Genomic DNA, 18,687 nt, shown 5'->3' on the forward strand with positions numbered 1-18,687 from the left:
CTTTTTATCTGTGAATATTTTCAACTTTCCCTCATTTTTTTTAGAGATTAAGCTGGGTTTGTTTTTTATTATAAAAGAGTAACTCTTCAGAATTCTTAAAGGAAAGAAATATCTTAAACTCACAGAAAAGGACACCAGAATACAAACTACAGTTGTGTGACTCCAGGTCTTTCTGTCTCCTCCAAGGGCAGAGATGGGAAGAAGACAGTTGAGACCAACAAGCAATTCTGTAAAACAGAAAGACTTAGAACCCCCTACATATGGTTGGTCATATACTGGATCTCTCTCATTGCTGTGAGAGTTTTTACAGTCTGTGTGTCCCCAGAGGGAGCTGGGAGGGATCCTGGCCACTGCCTGTGGGTACTTCCCAAGCTTTGTGAGAACAAGTGAGATGGAAGAAAGAGGACTGACTGGTTCATGTCAGAAATTTCCTACCTACATTTTTCTTTTTCTTCAATTCACTGTTGTGGCATCCTTCTCCAGTCTTTACCTTCCTTCAGAGTTCTAAGCAAGGGAGATTTGTCCTTTTTTTCACTGAATCCCTGGGAACAGTTTTTCAGTGTGTCTTATGTTGCCACGTTGATGACATCCAGACTCATTTCTGAATATATCTGTTTTAAGAAGTAATTTGCAGTTAAATGTTTCGCTGTTTCACTCCTAATCTGTCATTGGTAACATTTAAGGCTTCTGCCTTTCTTATGACATTATTTTACCTCTACTTAAATATTATATAAATTTTTAGTACATTGTTAGTGAAATATTCTACTTATTAAGTAAAACTTTTAAAAATTTTTTTTAAACAGGGAGGCTTTAAAATCTTGGGTGCTCACAAATGCTTGGTTTACCTATGCCCTCTTGTAAGTATCATTGGATTTAATTAATAGCGATTCTTCTAATAGCTATTGGTTGAAGTTATTTTACTATTAAAATGAGCTAAAGGTGTAACATTCTCAAAGTGACACAATTATAAAGTGGGAAACAAATCAGTGGTTGCTACAAGTTAGCGGTGTGTGTATGTGTGTGTGTGTATGTGTGTGATTATGAAGGGGTGGCAAAGGGAGAGCTTTGTGTTGATGGAATAGTTCTGTATCTAGATTGTAGTGGTGGTTACATGAATCTATCTACACACAGGTTACATACTCTTTCTATAGTCATTCCTTGTACCAATGTCAGTTTCCTCATTTTGACATTGTACTATAAATAAGATGTAATCATTAGGGAAAAATCATTGGAGGGGTAAATGAGACCTCTCTGTACAATCTTTGTAACGTCTTAGGAATCTGTAATTATCTTGAAATAAAGAGCAAAAATAACAAACAACCATCTGTGTATGGCAATAGGAAATGTTAATTTTAAAAGAGAAAATAAGGTAAAAGTAATAAGCAACATTTTGTTTACTTTATAATATTTATTATCATATAATGTTGTAGAATATATATATATATATATATTCTAATATAGTTATTAGATGCAAGTAACACATGGTTTTAAATTATCCTTCAGTCCAGCTTTTTTTGTCGTACTTTTTTTACTTGCTTGCTGTGGGGATCTCCGCCGTCAGGTGCCTGCGAATTACATTCTCCTGGGAGTGTTTGTAAGTAAACCTTGTCCTAGCTCACCTATGCAATATATTTTTATCACATTATTAAATTCATTCCTTTTATTGTGGAAACATTCTTGTGGAATAATAATGATATTATCTGTGAGACATTCTCTCAGCTTAATTCTGGTTGTAAGACAGTAATAAACTTACTTATGAGATAGTATCCACACCATTTAAGTAAGTTGGGGAATTTGTGCTACTCCTTTGTGCTGGCCAGATTGCCTCTGACATGGCTACACTGGGGAACCCACTTGTGTGCCTGTGCTACATTTCAGTTTACTTTATAATATTTATATTATATGATGGTCACTGAATTTCTCTCTATCAGGGTCAACAATTAATTGTATTTTGTAACAGAAAAGGGAGTTCCTCAGTTCAAAAACTTGTGGGCAAAATATGTACTTTTCTTTATTTTTCTAAAATGTATTTATTTTCTATTTCAAGCCCCACTGAGGGAAGAAACCCTAGGTAAGCTTGTTTCCCCAACTTGTAACCAGTTCAGGATTTCAGTGCCAGACATTTCCAGGGCCAGAGGCTTCTGGTCCTTGGGTATCCTCTTACTCATGATCCACCCATGCCTCATTGTAGTGGCTTCTACCCGCAAGATCTCACCTTGTCTGCCCATAAGCTGATTGCTGCTCAGAGCCTCTCTGGGCCACAGAGAACTGCGTGCCTCCCCTTCTGTGAGCAGTTTCTCTCTGTGTTGTCCTTGGGATCTTGCCAGCTCTCCGCAGTTACCTGGAGTGCCCAAATTTCCTAAACCATTTTCTGTTTGTATTGTTTTGCTCCCATCTCTATCCAGGACTTCAGTCCCAGGAAGATCACAGGAACCCTCCTCAGGGACTTATCCACGGCTGGATCATCCCTCTTGCCCTGATTATCTTCTTCCAACTTCTCAGAGTTGGTCGATCCTCTCACTTCCAGGAGGCAGCTGTATCTCTGATGCATACAGTTAGTAATTTCTAGGGCATTTTTGTTCCTCTTGTGAAAATCCAGAACTATCCCAATGTGATTCAGGCCACACATGATTCTTTTAAGGAGGCTTTGTATTTCCTCCCAAGCAATGTTGATCATCCTTTTGTGTGAAGATTTTCTTATCCAGTGATTTATTCATCATCTAGTCCCAAATCAGATTTGAGGCATCAAATACCCACAGTATAAGATAAATTGAAGGGGAAATCTGATGGAAGGAAAAATAAGGGTAGGAAAAAAGCCAGTTGTTTGATTAGTGCACAGTGCATTACTGCACAAATGCATTAAGTCCTGTACTCTTGAGTGTGGTCATCACAGATTGGGTTCTGTGAGTCCTGGTAGACAAAAGGAAGCAAGTAGACATGACCAAGGATGAGATTCTTGGCATCTGTAGGGCGTAGCAACCATTGCAATGTGTATGTTGAGGAGAATACCATACCCTTTATTCCTCCCTCTCATTGACCCACAGTATTTCAGTCTACCCAACTTTTTACCCTTTATCCCTCCCTATTATTTATTTATCTTTTATCCTTATTTTTTTACTCATCTGTCCATATCCTGGATAAAAGGAACATCAGACATAAGGTTTTCACAGTCACACAGTCACATTGTAAAACTTATCTTTAAGAATCAAGGCTACTGGAACACAGCTCAACAGTTTCAGGTACTTCCTTCCAGCCACTCAGTACATCATAAACTAAAAAGGGATATCTATATAATGCATAAGAATACCCTCCAGGATAACCTCTCTACTTGAAATCTCTCAGCCACTGACACTTTATTTTGTCTTATTTCTCTCTTCCCCTTTTGGTCAAGGTGTTCTCAATCCCATGATGCCTGGTCCCAGTGAATCCCAGGAGTTCTGTCCCATGTTGCCAGGGGGATTTACGCCCCTGGGAGTCTTGTCCCATGTAGGTGGGATGGTAACGAATTCACCTGCTGAGTTGGCTTAGAGAGAAAGGCCATATCTGAGCAACAAAAGAGGTTCTCTGGGGATGACTTTTGGGCATAATTACAACTAGGTTTAGCTTCTCCTTTGCAGGAATAAGTTTCATAGGGGTGAACCCCAAGGCTCAGCCTATTGAATTAGTTGTCCCCACTGCTTGTGAGAACATCAGGAATTCCTCAGATGGGAAAGTTGAATATTTCCTCCTTTCTCCCTAGTTCCCCAAGGGGGCTTTTTTAAAATATATATTTGTATTGAGAAATATCCACACACATACAGTCTAAACATATTACACAATCAGTGACTCACAATATCATCACACAGTTGTATATTCTTCACCATGATCATTTTTACAACATTTGCATTACTCCAGAAAAAGAAATAAAAAGAAAAACAAAAAAACTCCATCCTATATCCCTTACACCTCCCTCTCATTGACCCACAGTATTCAATCTATCCAATTTTTACCCTTTCTCCCCTATAATTTATTTATTTATTATTATTATTTTTAACTCATCTGTCCATATTCTGGACAAAAGGAGCATCAGACAAAAGGTTTTCACACTCACACAGTCACATTGTAAAAGCTGTATAGTTATACAGTCTTCTTCATGAATCAAGGCTACTGGAATGCAGTTCAACAATTTCATGTACTTCCCTCTAACCACTTCAATACACCATAAACTAAAAATGGATATCTATATAATACATAAGAATAACCTCCAGGATAACCTCCCGACTGTTTGAAATCTCTCAGCCACTGAAACTGTCTCATTTCTCTCTTCCCCTTTTTGGTCAAGAAGGCTTTCTCATTCCGATCATGCTGTGTCCTGGCCCATCCCTGGGGGTTTTGTCCCATGTTGCCAGAGAGATTTACACCCATGGGAGTCATGTCCCCTGAAGGGGGGAGGGCAATAAGTTCAGCAGCCGAGTTGGCTTAGAGAGAGAGTCCACATCTGAGTTACAAAAGAGGTTCTCTAGGGGTCTCTTAGGCATAATTATAAGTAGCAATAGCTTTTCCTTTGCAGGAATAAGTTTCATAGGGAATCCCAAGATTTAAGGCTCAGCCTATGGAATTGGTTGTCCCCACTGCCTACAAGAATACCATGAATTCCCCAGATGGGGGAGTTGAATATTTCCTCCTTTCTCCTCAGCCCCCCAAGGGTACTTTGCAAATACTTTTTTATTCTCTGCCCAAATTACTCTGGGATACATGGTGGCATCACACTAATTTGTGCAAACCAACAAGATCTCATGCCCTATTCAAGATTCCATGTAATTATGATGTTCAAATAAACTGATCATACAAGTTAATTAGATAAGGAGCTAGTCAAAATATAAATTTGGCACCAAATAAACATCCCTTCCTTTGATCTCATACAGAAGTTGAAGTTTTAAAATATGGACAATATCATCCTTTACCTTGTATTCTGATTTACCTTAGTCCTATCCAAATCAGTGAAGCCAGCTTCTGCCCTTAGAATTTTTGCCGCTGACTGCATGTTTAGTGCTTCTGAAGTCACTGGACAGGTTTGACTTCTAAGGCCTCTCTTGCTACTCACTCTCCCACGCTTCCAAAAACTGAAGGTGCTCACTCACTAGCCCACACCCCCCCTTCACACACACACACACACACACACACACACACTCACACACACACACTGCCAAAGATTTAAGATGGAGAAATATGAAGCAAGTGAGGTAGTAGAAGAGGAAGAAAATTAATCTTAAGAGTGTGGTTAGAAGCAAGCACATTATTAAAATAGCATGTGCATTGAATAGATACATTCTCACAAGGGAAGTAAAGACAATCTCCTTAGCTAAATTTAACAAAGTAGAGAACTGGGCAATTATCACAAGGTTTTGAGAGGTAATCCAGTACTTTCGGGATTACAGTTCTTTTCCAGGGTCTGATCCTGTATGTGGTTGGCTCACTGGACAAGTTCAGAGCCCCTGTAGCCGTCCCAGCACTTTGGCTTAGGATGTGCTTCACTTTTACTCCCTGGGTCTGGAAGACTCTTTCCTGGCTTTCTCCATGAACCAATGGATCAGTCAAGCCTCTGGATTTGTCTTTGACTGAGGTCTGATGGCTTGGAAGGAACTTCGGGCCCCTGAACCAGTGCTCACGGTAGCTTTCATGCAACTGTGCCTGCTGTCCTGGTTCCTGACCATAGGCCTGGGCACATCCCCATTGCCTTTCTTGGTCTCAACTTCAGTTCTCAGCCTGGCCTCTCACCTGCATTACATTCCTCCTGCACAGCCTCTGATCCCTCACTCTGTTGGGATGATGGGAACCCTCAAGCCGCAACCCAAGCCCACATGCCATCTTCCTCTTAGCTCTGAGTTGGCCCCTGTAGATCCAGCTCTATGCTCTTTGGATTACTTTCCTCCAGCCCCATCCTCTGGCACTGAGAATCTCTCAATTCTCATCCAATGTCTGAGGTGTTTGAGGAGGTATTTTATTCTCACCCAGGCACTATACAAAGGGTCAGAACTGAAACTGTTTGCAAGGCACTAGTGGAAATAGCACACCCTACCCTGACAGAACAATAAGACACTTTGTGGATGGCCCCATTTGGTTAATGATAATATGGTCTACAAAGGAACTTTACTTTGGTTTCCACATTTATAATTAATACATATTTTAATTCACTGAAAATATTGAGAGTTATTTTTGTGTTCTAAGAAATTTTAACTAATGAAAGAACGTTTTCTTGTCAGTCTTAGGGTGAATGCCAAGGAAATGTTTAGTTCTACTATATTTCACATAATCACCCTGTAGCTTTGTGCCTTAGGGCTGGGTGTGTTCCCACTTGCTACCTAGACCCTGTGTGAATGTACATGCCTCAAGTCACCTTCTCTGGATTCTGGGCATCTGCCTCATGCCTCAAGAATCAGGCTTCTGATTTATTGTCAATTTTGTTTTTAGACACTTCTTCAAGGTCTGCTGCTAGGAACCGTATCAGTGTAAGTCTTTGATATGCACTTCCCTTCTTTGTGTGCTTTTCTTTGGATATATTTGGACAATAACCATAATCTCTGTTTTTTAGTTTCTATAATGCTGAGGAAGTATTCTGGGCAACGGGAGCAACCGCTCTGGTCACATTGGCACTCACTTTATTTGCTCTACAGACAAAAGTACGTATTATTGAAACAGATTTTGCTGTTGTAAGTCCTGTGGCTTCCCATCCATGGCCTCTTGCCGTCAGGCTTCTTAACCAATTTGGCCACTGGGCAGCCCCAGGTGGAGATTGCAAAAAGGGAGGAAAGAGAGGTGGGGGTATTGATTGCCATGGCCTCCTCCTGGGCTGAGTTCTGTAGTCAAAATCCATGCCTCATGTCAAGATAGCCAACACAATACACAATCCTTCTGGGTTCAGGTAACTGCTCCGTTTTTCTCTTCCTTTTGGGCCTAAGAGTGGTTACATCATGAGATGATCCTAGCCTAGGTACTGCACTCCCCATTCCTGAACACATAACTTTTCTAGATAGTTCCTTTATTTAAAAAATTCTCCTTGAATCATCCTATTTGAATGATTCAGAATACCGTCTGTTTCCTGCCAGGACCCTGACTGATACAGGGAGTTTAAAGTCATACAGTTCATAGACTGTTTATATGTTAAGAATTTTGTATGTTTGTAAAGTTTTATCAATAAAAATATTTTTTAAAAGTCATAGTTATTCAGGGCTCAAGGATGTGAAGATTTTCCAGAGAACATCTAATTTGGGATCATTCCTTTTTAATTGTAAGATAAATCAGAGTCCATTTCACCATAGGATGAGTGTTGAGATTTGATGAAGTATTTTCAAGAGTCCATTCTTACAGTTCTGGTCATTTCCTTTTAATAAATGGTGGGTTTTCCTTAGTCTAATAACTTACACAGAAGGGAGTGTATTTTCCAAACTTGGGTCGTGCATCGCAAGGAAGGTCTTAGACAGATACAGAATTTTAGCCTTTCTAGGTGGAAAAAAGGAAGCAGCATCAGAGTGGCAGGTAAATAAGTAGTCAAATTTTATCAGAAGTTAGAGATTGAATTTTCATTCATGATCAGATCTGTATCTGCCATCCCTATTGGTGCCCTGAGGACCACATGTAGGAACCAGCCTGTTTGTGCACAGACACGGCCGCCCTGCAGTGGGTGGAGCGCAGATGAATGCAAAGATATTTAGGACCATTTAAGATCGTCTAAAACGCCAGACTCCTTTTTGAAAAGCCATTGTATTTTAAGTCATAGGTGATCTATGGCCTGGGTTCAGCCGAATTATTATATAGGAAGTATTTTAAAGATGATTCTTATTATTGTGTTTACAGTAATAACCTTAAAAGACAGCCAAACACCGTCTTTTCTGCCTTCATCTCAGCTTCTTTCCTCTCTCGACATCTTCTAGGCCTGGGAAAGGGTGGGCTTTACTTTCCTTCCCTGATATCACATCTTTCTGCCGATAAGAGCAAGCCTTAGGGTATCAATTGCCACAAATGAAACTGACTACTCTCTAGACCAGTGCTGTCCCATAGCAATACAATGTGAGCCACAGATGCAACTCACACATGTAATTTTAGATTTTTTAGTAGCCGCTTTAAAAAGATAAAAGGAGGAGACAGATTTTAGGGACACAGATTTTGGGCCAATAGGCCTTCTGATCTCCTGCTTCAGGCCTAGCAATGAACTTTTACTCTCTTTCAAAAAACAAGAAAGATAAAAGGAAACAGGTGAAATGAATTTTAATAATATATTTTATTTTGCCCACTATCTAAGATATTATCATTTCAATATGTATTGAATATAACAATTATCAATGAGATATTTTACATTCTTTTTTTTAAACTATGTCTTCGAAATCCAGTGTGTATTGTGTGTATATACACTTACAAAACATCTCAATTTGGAGTAGCCACATGTGGCTAGTAGCTACTGTATTAAAAGCACAGCTCTAAACAACCTTTAATGCCATTAGTTAAAACACAGATTGCTACCCTTCCCTCTCCTTTTAAGAGGTCTGGGGTGGAGCCTGAGAATTTCCATTTCTAATAAGTTTCCAGGTGATGCTGATGCTGTTGGATCCCCCTAAGAGAAACACTACTTTAAGTTATTCTTTTGATATGTTAAGGAAAGGAAAGAGAGGAAGAAATAAAGCAATTAGGAAATGCTTTTGCAAGAAATTATCTTGGATTCAGGACTCTTGTTTTGCTGCACAATCTAGTTTTTTTAGGTCAGAAGTTGACTATCCCTTTTCCCTTTATTTTCTTTCTTTAAAAAAATCCAGGCTGATTTGGGTCATTGATGTATAAAGGTAAAAATAACATAAGTTATATATCCAATAATATATGCAAATTATATATTTTTCATTAAAATATATGCCTCTATATGTGAAAAAAATTTACCCAGTTAACATCTCAGTATATTTCATTCCATCATTTTCTATGCACATGCTTCCAAAATATGTTAATATTACTTATGGTGATGATTATATTATAAATTACATATACATCCTGTCCACTTATTCAATATATCCTTTTTTTTTATTATTAGAGGAAATTTCATGTAATTATAAAAATAGAATAGTATAATGAACCCCCATGTCACTGGAACCCAGTTTAAAAAAATTATCAAATCATGGTTATTGTCATCTACATTTATCCTGCCCTCTTCTTCATGAAGCAAATCCCAATTCATATAACACTTTTTATATAATATTTTACAGTGGTTGCTGCTAATGGATTTCCATGGTTCTCTGAGCTGTCCAGGGTAAATTATTAGCAATTGGGTCAGTTTCTGTCTGTGGGGTATAAAATGCATCTCTAAATATCCAAAATTCCTTATGTGGTAATTGAGTTGAGATTTTTTTGTTTTGTTTTGTTTTGTTTGTGCTCTTTATGTTCCCTTAGTGGGATTTTACTCTGCTAAATGGAGTGCTGTTCGTTTTCCTCTTCGTGCTTCTGCTGTATGGAATTATCCTAGTCTTCGTACGAGCATATGTAAGTGAAATTTCCTTTGGGACCTAAGAGGATTGTTAAAAAGAGGTGAAGTGCTGGTTGTGTTAGTCTGGATCCTCTAAGAAGCAGATATCAAGAGGGGATTAAGCATGAAAAGTTTTTATTGGGGGAAATACCTGTGAGAGAAAACAGGAAGGGGGCCAGGAAAACTGGGAGACTGTCAGACCATGAGGGCATATCCGAATCCAAGTGAAGGAGAGAGGCAAGCCAGGTGGAAGCATCTAAATGCGGTGCAATCTAAGGAGATTCAGCAAGGCCATCAGAGAGTCCTTGAGCCAAAGTTGGCCATCAGAATAATCTGTGTCTCCAGGAAAGGTCCTCTTGCTCTCAGCCATTGGAATTTGCCCATGGGAAACCTTAAAGCAAACAGCAATGGATTTCAGAGTGCAGTAGTTGGGGCCCCTGGTCGGTTGCCCTGCAGTAGCAAAGTCTGTGAGGCGCGTCCTCACGCACCACACTGGTCTTGTTGGATAGCACCATGGCAGAGGGTCTGGGACCTGAATAATGAACTCCTACCTTATTCTACAGTTATCTGTCTCCCATTGTAGTTGGGGTCCCAAGAGGGTCTTGAGGGAATTCTCCTCACAGGAACAGGCCAGGGTTCTTCTCTATATAAGTGGGGTTTGGCATTGGAGTAATTTCCTGTTGGAGAGTTTGCTTTCTGTCCTTTCGTGGGTGTTCCTTTTAGCTTGGTGTCCTTTGTGTCTGGTTTCAGCAGCATTGCTTGGGTTTGGATTGTACATTTCAAGGCTAGGGACATGGGCTCCAGAATTTCTTTGGCACAACATCCAATGGAGGGTCATGTGATTAGCCTATGTTTTTCAATGGTTTTAACTAAAATATTTTATTTTATATTAATCTGTCTTAGCAGTTGCATAAGAAAATGATTGTGTAGTTCATTTAAATAGAATATTCTAATTAGAATATTCTTTAGAATATTAAATAGCATTTGACAGATGTGGACTGGAGTTAAGGAATTATATGGTTGGATTTAAACTGGAGTCAGCAGATGTTGCTGCTTGTTTGGAATCATGGGAATAGAGGAGATGGTCTTATTTGGCCTTTTCTAAAAGCAGCCTATACGAGGGTCCTTATTTTCTGATTCTAGCCTTTTAATTATTTATTTTTGCTTTAATACAGTTATTGAATATTTACTAGATGTCAGACAGAGGCCTATGTAGTTTCACTTATGGAATTAAATTTAATTCTCACAATATCCCCGAAAAGTACATATCACATCTATTTTATAGATAAGAAAACCAGTTCATAGAAATCAAATAATTCATCCAAATTCACATGGGTAATAAATGGCAGAGGGTGGCATCAAAGACAGTTTGTGTGACTCCAGTGCCCAGTCTCTTTCCAACATATTGCACTGTCTGTGAATGGATTCCAGAGGGGGTAGAGAGACTGAAACATGGGATCCGACCTGGGGTGGGGGGTCTGTTTGTAAGTGATCCCTCTGTGAAGCATATGGGAGGCCATGTCCACTGATGACTGGCCTAGGGCCTGTGACCATTCAGCTAAGGCCTCAAGGCCAACTTGGACCAAATGCTGAACAAAAGAGGTTCTTTGGCAACAAGTGGACTTGATATAGGCTTTTCAGATGTAGGACAAAAGTTCTGTCTAGACTGGTTTCGGTTTATGAATGACCATACAAGCTTATAGGGAGGTAGCATCTATATTTTAGAGATACAGGATATCATACTCAAGGATATCATAAATGTGTCTTAAATGGTCACAATTCTCCATTTTTAAATTATTATTGATGGTAGCAGATATATTGGTTGTAATAAGAATTGTGCAGTTAATATACTGTTTCCTCCCAGGTATATCAACCCAAGTTCCCATTTAAAAAACATCTAAAATATATTATTTTACACATATATATGTAAATGGAAGACTTTTCTTTTTTGGTATGCTATATGCCCAGGGTCACATTTCATAAGTGGAAGACTTTTAACTGAAACTTGTCCTAAGTATACATGCTTGTTTTGCCTTGACAATTTTGAATTTTTTGGACTCCAGCTATCAAGTGTTTTCTTACTATTAGCTCAGCCTATAAACATTGGGCATCCCAGACTGATTTTCCTTCTTTATCGAGAATTTTCCCTGGTTAGTGGAGTGCTCTGTCCATCCCTTTCAGGACAAGCTTTGTCATCCTGAAAAATTAATGCCACATTTTCTCGGGTGTTGTACACCACTTCCTTATCCTCTTTCCATATAGAGACAAATCTTGACGTTCATCCAGTCCCATATTATGATCAAGGGTTAGAATACCGCTCAAACTAGCTCAAGGCAAAGACCTGAGGGAATAGCATGGAACTCCTAAGTGGGAAGAAGAGCTGTGATTTATAAGAATGGAAATCCCACCTTGTTTTTTTTTGGGGGGGGGGGGCTAAATTAATGGGCCACCTCTGCTAGTACAGTAATAACTCCAGGAATATCTTCTGATGCAGCAGCCTTTGCTTCTTGGATCCTTCCATCCCGATAATTGATTTCTGACAGATCTGGTACATCTGTTTGAGCCTGGTTACATGTCACAGGCTTCTGGTCAGTTAACAGATTGACTGCCTTTCCACTGGGTATCTTCCACCTCTCATCAATCAGCTCTAGCTAGGCAGTGAGAGGGTCATTACATTCCCAGAGGTATCCCTTCCAAGGGCAAAGGGTAGGGCAAATTCTCTAGAAGGGCTGTGTGGAATGGGTGACAACTAAAAATATCTAGTACAGTCTACTGGCCCTCCCATGCCCAGGAGTTTAGCACTTACTTGATGAATATTATTTGGTATATGCAAGGTTATTTTCACTTGCTTGCTGAATGGAATCGAGTGGATGTTATTTATGACTGCATTCAAACAAGATTCAAAAAGATTCATAATATTGGGTTCTTACCCAACAGCTGTAACCTATGCAGACCTTTTCATTATTCCAAAGCTAGCTCTTAATATACACTGTTTCCTTTCCTTTTGCAGTGGTTGCATCTATTGTATGCTGGACTTGGAACTGTGATCTTCTCATTGGTAAGCCCATTTCTTCCTCTCTGACAAAGAATATGACATGTGCATTGACAGTGCCTCTGAGCTAGGCCTGGAATTGAGTGGAGTCAGGTGTTCACTGGAAAGCCCTCCAGGCGAATTGCTACTTCCTAAAGGATTATGTTAAAAGCCATCACCCTCAGGAGAGCTGGGTGGTCTTCGCAATCCACAAATACATTGCTTTTCTTTACAGAGATAATAGTTAAGAAGAGAAAGAAGAATCATTTATAACCTTTGAAACTTGTAGCAGTGGTTTCTTTCTTTCTTTTTCTTAAACCAGGGAAAATCTATCAAAATAGAAACATTTTACAGAGTATGGATGAAAGTTATTGCTAAGGCATTAGTAATCTCTTTCACTCCACTTAGTCCTGTCTTTAAAATAATTTAAGGAAGGTTTCTTACAGAAGTAATACATGCACATGTTTTAAAATTCAAACATTATAGGTTATAAAATGAAGATTAAAATCTGCCTCTTTCCTTCCTGCCACAGAGTTAAACACTATTAAAATTTCTTTATGCATTTATAACATTAATTTTTTACACAAATACAGTCATGCTATATGCATTGTTCTGTTCTTTGATTTTTCATTTAAAGATAACCATCTCCACACATTAGCAGACATGGATTTAACTCATTCTTTTTAAGTGGTGTGTTATTCCATTTTATCTTTTATTATGTCATCTTTTTTTTTTTTAGAAATGGAAAATATAAATTTAATGACTTTGTTCTTCATATGACCATCTCAAAATTAGAATCATATCTCATAGGAAGTGACACTGTCACTTTCGAATTGTGGTTACATCCATCAAAGATAGAAGACTTTACTCGCAAGCGTGGTACCTCCAGAAGCTATGTTGGTTTGAAAACAATTTTTCTTGAACCATTACCTCGCTCAACACAGACTATTGCCTTGTGCCATTTTTATATTTTTCAAATGTCTATATCTACTATTTCACTGCATTGAACATCATGGTGCTACTCAACATGCATTTTTCCTTTTCTTGTTAACTGCTCTGTTTCTATTCATACCACCCCCTTGCAGAGCTCATGTACTTGGAGGAACACTTATCCCTTTTCTCATTTTAGAGAAGAACTGAATCCCATTCTTTTCCAGGAATGGACACATTCCCAGAATGTGCCCAAAGTTTTGCTGGGGGCTCTGGGAAGGAGGCTGCCCTAATCTTCTAAGCCTGCTTCCAGAATAGCTGCTCTCTTTGTCCAGGATTGAGTAAGGAAGTGGGCCTGGGATTGGAGGGGTGAAACTGGTGGTACTGCAGAGTGAAGATGAGCTATTAAAAGATACCAGGTCTCTGAGGACTGAAATAAACCAACCCTGGAGGCTGCCCTAACTCTTTTTGAAATGTGTTTTTGTTACTTTCATGTCATCTTTTAAGGTTTAACTTTTTAAATTATATATTTTGGAAATTTCCAAGCATACACAGATGTAGCATGGTGTAACAAACTCCACGTATTATCACCAAGCCTAAAGAACATTCATATTTTGCTTCATCTTGTTCCTTTTATTATTTTTTTTCTGGAATTTTATCACACATTTTAAATGTTAGAAAAACGTAGTCTAGAAGGTTAAGTATGTATATTTCCATTTTCTTATTTCTTCTCCTATTATAAAAAAAACTGATTTTCACTTTTTCGATACCCTTGCCCTCTCAGCCTTGGTCTATTGGTTCTTGCTATTGTTGTCTCTTGTGCCCTTTAGGCATTGTTTGTTTTTCTGCAAAAGTACGTTGCTATTTCTGTTCCCAATTTGCAAGCAGAGCAAAAATTCTTGTTTTATAGGCAGTTCTGCCTAACAACAAAAAAATGACTGGAGAGGAGAATAGAAATAGCTTTTGTGTGTGTTGGGGGGTGGGAGTCAGGGGGTGGGAAGGGATGTTTAATTACCAGAGTTGTAGGGCTAAGGCAGGGGCCACATTCCCAAAAGCTTCCAGGGGTCTGAATCACGACTGGGGTTTCCCTGTGGGCTGGTGTGTCTTGGATGTCAGCAGGTGCCAGCCAAGAGCACTGGCTAGATCTCAGCTCATTTAACTCTCTGATTTTCCCATCTGCCCTCAAAAACATGACCTCTCCTCAGAAGCTACGCTACTAACCACCTAATCATTATCCTCTCTTATAAGAAGAAAGTCAGGGCTTTTTGGAGAGGAGGAGGGGAGAAAAGAAGTTCATAGGAATCAGGACTCTAGGGTAATAGACTGAAGCTAAGAGCAAAGCTGGAAGCTCAGCCACTGGCAGGCTTTTTGTATTTAGGGTTACCAGCAGTCCTGGTTTGACTGGAAGTGAGGTGTTTCCCAGGACATGTAAAAGTCCAGGGTAAGCTCAGATGATTGGGCACCCTAATTTTTATTTCCTTTCAAAGGTGCTGGAATCAGATATAGGGAGAGGGGAGGAAAAAGGGGGAGAAGGACTAAGCAATTCAGGAGCGGCACCTGTTTTGGTTCGGGCTTGATTCCTTCCTTGACCACTCATTACAGCATGTTCCTCTCTTCTGAGTCTCAGTCGGTCTTGCCTGCCTCACCTGACTTGTTTCCACATGACATGAGATAATATCTGTAATGAACCAGGTGTGCTGCTACCCAGGAAGTGCCCAATTACTTTCCTTCCATGGCCTCCCCCTCTTCCTATTCATTCTTACAAGTCTAAGTGAGAATCAGAAGCAAGGGAGAGCAAATACCTGAATGACTTGGGATAAGTTTCACTGAAATGGATATTGTTCTAAAATATTTTAAAGATTGTTTAAAAAAATACCCTTCCCCCAATTCTCTAAAATGCCAGTGTGGATGTGTCTCACTGGGGTCTTCTTCACAGCACTAGACTGTACCCCTTTTAGTCTAGAGTTTGGATATAAAATGACTTCCCTCTAATGGCTTTCTCTCTTTATCATGCTGGGGTCTGTTCAATTTGCAACAAATAAAAGTATGAATGGGCTCTTATGGCTTTTTATGTTGGTGTTTTGAGAACTAATAATTCAGCCTACTGCAGCCAGCCTAAAACATTTACTTTGGGAATTATTTAATCAAATATGAATTCCACCTCTTCTTTATTCTATTCTGGATATAGACATCATAATAATGCCATCCCCAAATGTCGAGGTTTGAAAAATGCTATCACTCAAAGTGTTAAGAATTCAAAATTATTGTTCCATGTGAATCTAAATGTCAGGGACCACCTTTATTTTCATTCTTTGTTTATGGGACAGTATCATGTATATAGGACATTTTGCAGTTTATCTCCGTGTCTGTCTACCTAATCCATGTAATTGACTAAAGCCATAAGGTTTTTAGGATTTAGAAAGCATCGAAGGCTCATGGATTTGGCCCTATGGCTTCAGGAGGATGAGGTATTTGCTTTTACAAATAGAGTACAAACTTAGGGAAGTTATGAATGTTTGGAGCTGTAAGAATAATATATACAGCTATGAATTTTCATAATATTTTTTCTGGATGCTAAATATTTGTTCCCAGATCATTTAGAACACTTATTTGATATAAATATACAATATAAACAGCTAATCTTTCTTCCTTTTTTTAAGTACTTGGTAATGGATGTGCAGCTCATGGTGGGAGGGCGCCATCACCATTCTGACCTGGATCCTGAAGAGTATGTTTTTGCTGCTCTGAACATCTACTTGGACATCATCAACCTTTTCCTTTTTGTTTTGCAACTGATTGGACTGGCACGATAGTCAGACGGCCAAGGTTTGTTTGTGTTGAAAAGAGGGAAAGAGAGAAGCCTGTGAAGTATTGGCAGGCTCAGACATGCAGAGTTACCACTTCATAAGCACTTTTAATTTAAACTATTAAATAATATTATTGTTTTGTCAAATGAAATCCAGTGTTCAGGAGATGGTAGCTGTAGTTGTTATACTTTTGGTTCCATTGTTACATAGCAAAACTTTGTGTGAACGTTGCTGGTTTATAAATTCAAAAGATGAATATCATAATTCATTTTTGTAAGGTGCCCATTACTTTGTTGATGTTAATTTTTTCCCAGGCACTATTTAAAGCTGTAAATAACATCTCTCTACCTGAATAAATTTGATTAGAAAAACCTATATTTACTCAAAATAACATCTCTCTACCTGAATAAATTTGATTAGAGAAACCTATATTTACTCATTTCTCTTCTCTTGATTTTGACATACCATGTATTCTAGTTTGCTAGCTGCCAGAATACAACACACCAGAGACTGATTGGCTTTTTTAAAAAGTGGGCTTATTTCATTAGTTCTTCAGAGGAAAGGCAGCTAACTTTCAACTGAGGTTCTTTCTTACATGGGAAGGCACAGGATGGTCTCTGCTGGCCTTCTCTCCAGGCCTCTGGGTTCCAACAGCTTTTCCTGGGGTGATTCCTTTCTGTATCTCCAAAGGCCTGGGCCGAGCTGCGAGTACTAAGATGAGGTATGCTGAGCTGCTTGGGCTGTGCTACGTTGAGTCTCTTATTTAAGCACCAGCCAATTAAATCAAACATCATTCATTGCACCAGGCATGCCTCCTAGTTGACTGCAGATGTAATCAGTAACAGATGAGGTTCACATGCCATCAGCTCATGTACACAGCAATATAACTAGGCACCTTCACCTGGCCAAGTTGACACCAGAATCTAACTAACACACCATGGAACTATGTTGGCATGAATTTTTTCTTGAATATTTTAAAGAGAAATTATAGATTTATAGAAAAACCATGCATAAAATATGTAAAATAGAGTTCCCATATACCACCCTTTTTTACAACACCTTGCATTAGTGTATGTGCTATAATTCATGAAAGAACAATTAATAATTGTGCTCTTAACTATAATCCATCATTTACAGTAGGGTTCACTGTGTTATACAGTGCTATGTTTTTGTTTTTAAATTTTAATTCTAGTAGCATATATACAACCTAAAATTTCCCCCTTTTAACCACATTCAAGGTATAATTCTATGATGTTAATTACTTTCAAAATGTTGAGCTACCATCACCACCATCCATTACCTAAACATTTCCATAAACTCTGTTCAATTTAAGCATTAACTCTCCATTCCCCAACCTTCCTAGCCCCTGGTGAATGATATTCAAGATTTTGACTCTGAGTTTACTTATTCTAATTGTTTCATATCAGTGAATCATACAACAGTTGTCCTTTTATGTCTAGCTTATTTCACTCAATATAATGTCACCCATGTTGTCACATGCTTCATGACTTCATTCCTTCTTACTGATGAAGAACAATCCATTGTATGTATGTACCATATTTTGTTTATCCATTCATCTCTTGATGGGTACTTGGGTTCTTTCCATCTTTTGGCAATTGTGAATAATGCTTTTATGAAACTTAGTGTACAAGTGTTTGTGTCCCTGCTTTCACATCTTCTAGGTATACATTGAATAGCAGGATTTCTGGGTCATAAAGGCAAATCTATCCTTTATTTCTGGAGGAACTGCTGAACTATCCTCCACAGTGGCTGTACCATTTTACATTTCCACCAGCAGTGAATAAGTGTTCTGTTCTAGTTTGCTAGCTGCCGGAATGCAACACACCAGAGACGGATTGGCTTTTAATAAAAGGGGATTTATTTTGTTAGTTCTTCAGAGGAAAGGCAGCTAACTTTCAACTGAGGTTCTTTCTTACGTGGGAATGCACAGGATGGTCTCTGCTGGCCTTCTCTCCAGGCCTCTGGGTTCCAATAACTTTCCCTGGGGTAATTTCTTTCTGCATCTCCAAGGGCCTGGGCTGAGCTGCGAGTGCTGAGATGAGGTATGCTGAGCTGCTTGGGCTGTGCTACCTTGAGTCTCTCATTTAAGCACTAGCCAATTAAATCAAACATCATTCATTGCAGCAGGCATGCCTCCTAGTCTACTGCAGATGTAATCAGCAACAGATGAAGTTCATGTACCATTGGCTCATGTCCACAGCAACAGAACTAGGTACCTTCACCTGGCCAAGGTGACAACTGAATCTAACTACCACATGTTCCTATTTCTCCACATCCTGTGTTTTCCAGTTTGTTTAATAGCAGGCATTGTAATAGGTATGAGATGATATCTCATTGTGGTTTCAATAACTAGTGAAGCTGAGCATCTTTTAATGCACTTTTTAGCCAACTGTATTTCTCTTTGGAAAAACATCTAT

The 18,687-nt window shown here is 38.9% G+C and overlaps 1 protein-coding gene across 2 annotated transcripts in view; it reads left to right on the forward strand.

Annotated features, from left to right (window-relative positions):
• LOC143644343 (protein lifeguard 2-like) overlaps window positions 1–16,678 on the forward strand; it is a 28,632-nt gene extending 11,954 nt beyond the window's left edge. The window contains exons 4-10 of one of the 2 annotated variants that reach the window (XM_077113603.1): window positions 804–857; window positions 1,504–1,594; window positions 6,451–6,488; window positions 6,572–6,659; window positions 9,409–9,498; window positions 12,492–12,539; window positions 16,103–16,678. In XM_077113603.1, the coding sequence (XP_076969718.1) occupies window positions 804–857; window positions 1,504–1,594; window positions 6,451–6,488; window positions 6,572–6,659; window positions 9,409–9,498; window positions 12,492–12,539; window positions 16,103–16,255 (562 nt within the window). In that variant the 3' untranslated portion in view covers window positions 16,256–16,678. The remainder of the gene's footprint in view (window positions 1–803; window positions 858–1,503; window positions 1,595–6,450; window positions 6,489–6,571; window positions 6,660–9,408; window positions 9,499–12,491; window positions 12,540–16,102) is intronic. The other variant, XM_077114413.1, reaches the window with a different exon arrangement.
• The last annotated feature ends 2,009 nt before the right edge of the window (window positions 16,679–18,687 follow it).

The sequence above is a fragment of the Tamandua tetradactyla genome, chromosome 1, assembly GCF_023851605.1.
Source record: "Tamandua tetradactyla isolate mTamTet1 chromosome 1, mTamTet1.pri, whole genome shotgun sequence".
NCBI classification, from domain to species: Eukaryota; Metazoa; Chordata; class Mammalia; order Pilosa; family Myrmecophagidae; genus Tamandua; species Tamandua tetradactyla.